The sequence below is a fragment of the Galeopterus variegatus genome, unplaced genomic scaffold (genome assembly GCF_000696425.1).
Source record: "Galeopterus variegatus unplaced genomic scaffold, G_variegatus-3.0.2 Scaffold11806, whole genome shotgun sequence".
Taxonomy (NCBI): domain Eukaryota; kingdom Metazoa; phylum Chordata; class Mammalia; order Dermoptera; family Cynocephalidae; genus Galeopterus; species Galeopterus variegatus.
The window spans coordinates 41,348-43,232 of NW_007737917.1; the positions used below are offsets into that span (position 1 = coordinate 41,348).

At 47.1% G+C, this 1,885-nt stretch overlaps 1 protein-coding gene across 1 annotated transcript in view; it reads right to left on the reverse strand.

The window, feature by feature from the left end:
* LOC103610802 (calcium-activated potassium channel subunit beta-4) overlaps positions 1–1,873 on the reverse strand; it is a 3,989-nt gene extending 2,116 nt beyond the window's left edge. The window contains exon 1 of the mRNA XM_008594888.1: positions 1,505–1,873. Coding sequence (XP_008593110.1) covers positions 1,505–1,840 — 336 coding nt within the window. The 5' untranslated portion in view covers positions 1,841–1,873. The remainder of the gene's footprint in view (positions 1–1,504) is intronic.
* Positions 1,874–1,885: the final 12 nt, after the last annotated feature.

The window sequence follows — 1,885 nt, forward strand, 5'->3', positions numbered from 1 at the left end:
AAAAAAAAAAAAAAAAAAAAAAAACTTTCAAAAACTGCAATTTTTTAAAATTCCTGAGCATTAAGCAGATTAATTTACAACACTTGTCTTTGAGACATTCTTCAAGAGCTTGAACAATTCCTATAGGTATTGCTTATATATTATCTTCATTTTTTAAGGTAAATGAATATTCATTTATCAACAGGAACATTTTTCTGAGAGGAGTCATATTTTTAAAAAGGAATTTTTCTTTTTTTTTAAATTCTCCCTATTCAAGAATTTACTATTTAGAAGACAAGACCATGATTTTTACTGCAGAGCCATGGTAAGTTTGTTTTAAATATTTTAAAAACTACTAATATAGAATATTTTCCCTTTGGGTGAATATGAATATATCTTGCCACATTTAATAGAAAGTGTTTCTGTGTACACAAGATTCATTTCCTTTTGGACTGTCTCCCTACTTGATCTTCAAGCATAGCCCTCACAAAGGGGAAAAATGTAAGTAACTTTTAAAAAGATACACACCTTTACTTTGATAGTTAAGCAATAAGGACAGTAGAAAAGACAAAGTGAAGAAAAAAAGAAAAACCTTCTTGCGAACCAGGTGCACTACAAAGCCCAATTAGTTCACAGACTGAGGACATTGCTTTTTATAAGTTATTTCTCCGCTGGGAACAGTTTTCCGAGTCTCCCTCTCTCTGCTCTCCATCTTGGGAGTCCTAACCAGGTTTTATCTTTTTTTTATTCTCTTTTTGCTTGTGAGACCGAAAGAAGTTGTCAGGGAAAGAATATACGGTACTTTTCACTGAGGGTTTTCTATTTTCAGTAAGTTTTCCTGTTCTCCAGACGGCTCCCAATGGTTCCTAATTCACTACATGACAATCTACTTCATGAAAACTAGGAGCTCTCTGTACCCCTCAAAATGCACCTACACAGAATTTCGCATTTGATTCCAGGTTGTTTGTCAACCCCTAAAGGCTTACCAGTTAAAAACGTCTGTCTAGGGCTCAAGGAACTCTCTTTGGACCCTAAGTTAAAAACGTCTGTCTAGGGCTCAAGGAACTCTCTGACGACTTCCGAGGAGCTAAAAGACCCCTTCGACCTCCCCAGGAAGGCCATTTCATCCGAGCTCTCGACGCGGCCAGTCGAAGCTAGGACGTCGGCCGTGCGCGGGGGTAGGTGGATCCCCGCTGCCCACTGACTTTAATCGGAGTAAAAGTTAACTTTCCCGGCTCCTTGCATTGCTCCAAACCCCGTCCTGTAGGCGAAGGACCTGGGCTGGGTCGAGCCCTCGAAATCTGAGACCAGGCGAGACAGGTGTGTAAAGAGAGCCTCGGGGCACCGCCGGTCGCCGCGCACAAACCCACCTGAAAGACCAGAGCTCTGGTGCTCCATAATGCACTCATTCCCGGTCTGAGTACAGCCTGCGATGCCTGGTCTCCTCCCAGTAACGCGAGCACACTCCGAACCCACCTGGAGCGAGGCGTCCTCCGCGAGCCCCTGGGCGCACGGGCGTCCTTACCTTGGGGTTGGTCAGGAGCTGGTGCTCGTCGCTGTGCAGCAGCGCTCTAGAGTTGGACTCGGAGTTGTTCACGTAGACCTGGACGCAGGGGTACTGCGAGGTGCCCCTACAGTCGGCGCCACAGGTGAAGGTGCATTCGAACACCTCCCCGATCTGCTGCACCGACAGCACCGTGCAGTTGGCCTCCGTGGCTTGCAGATCCTGCAGCGCGGGACTGAGCCAGCAGAAGCCGAAGATGAAGAGCGACACGACGCCGGAGATGATGAGAAACAAGCCGAGCCGGATGCTCTTGTCCTCGGCTTCCGTGTACTCGTAAGCCACCCGGAGCTTCGCCATCGCCCCCCACTCTCGGCGGCTGGCGCGCTCCCCCCGCCCCCTCCC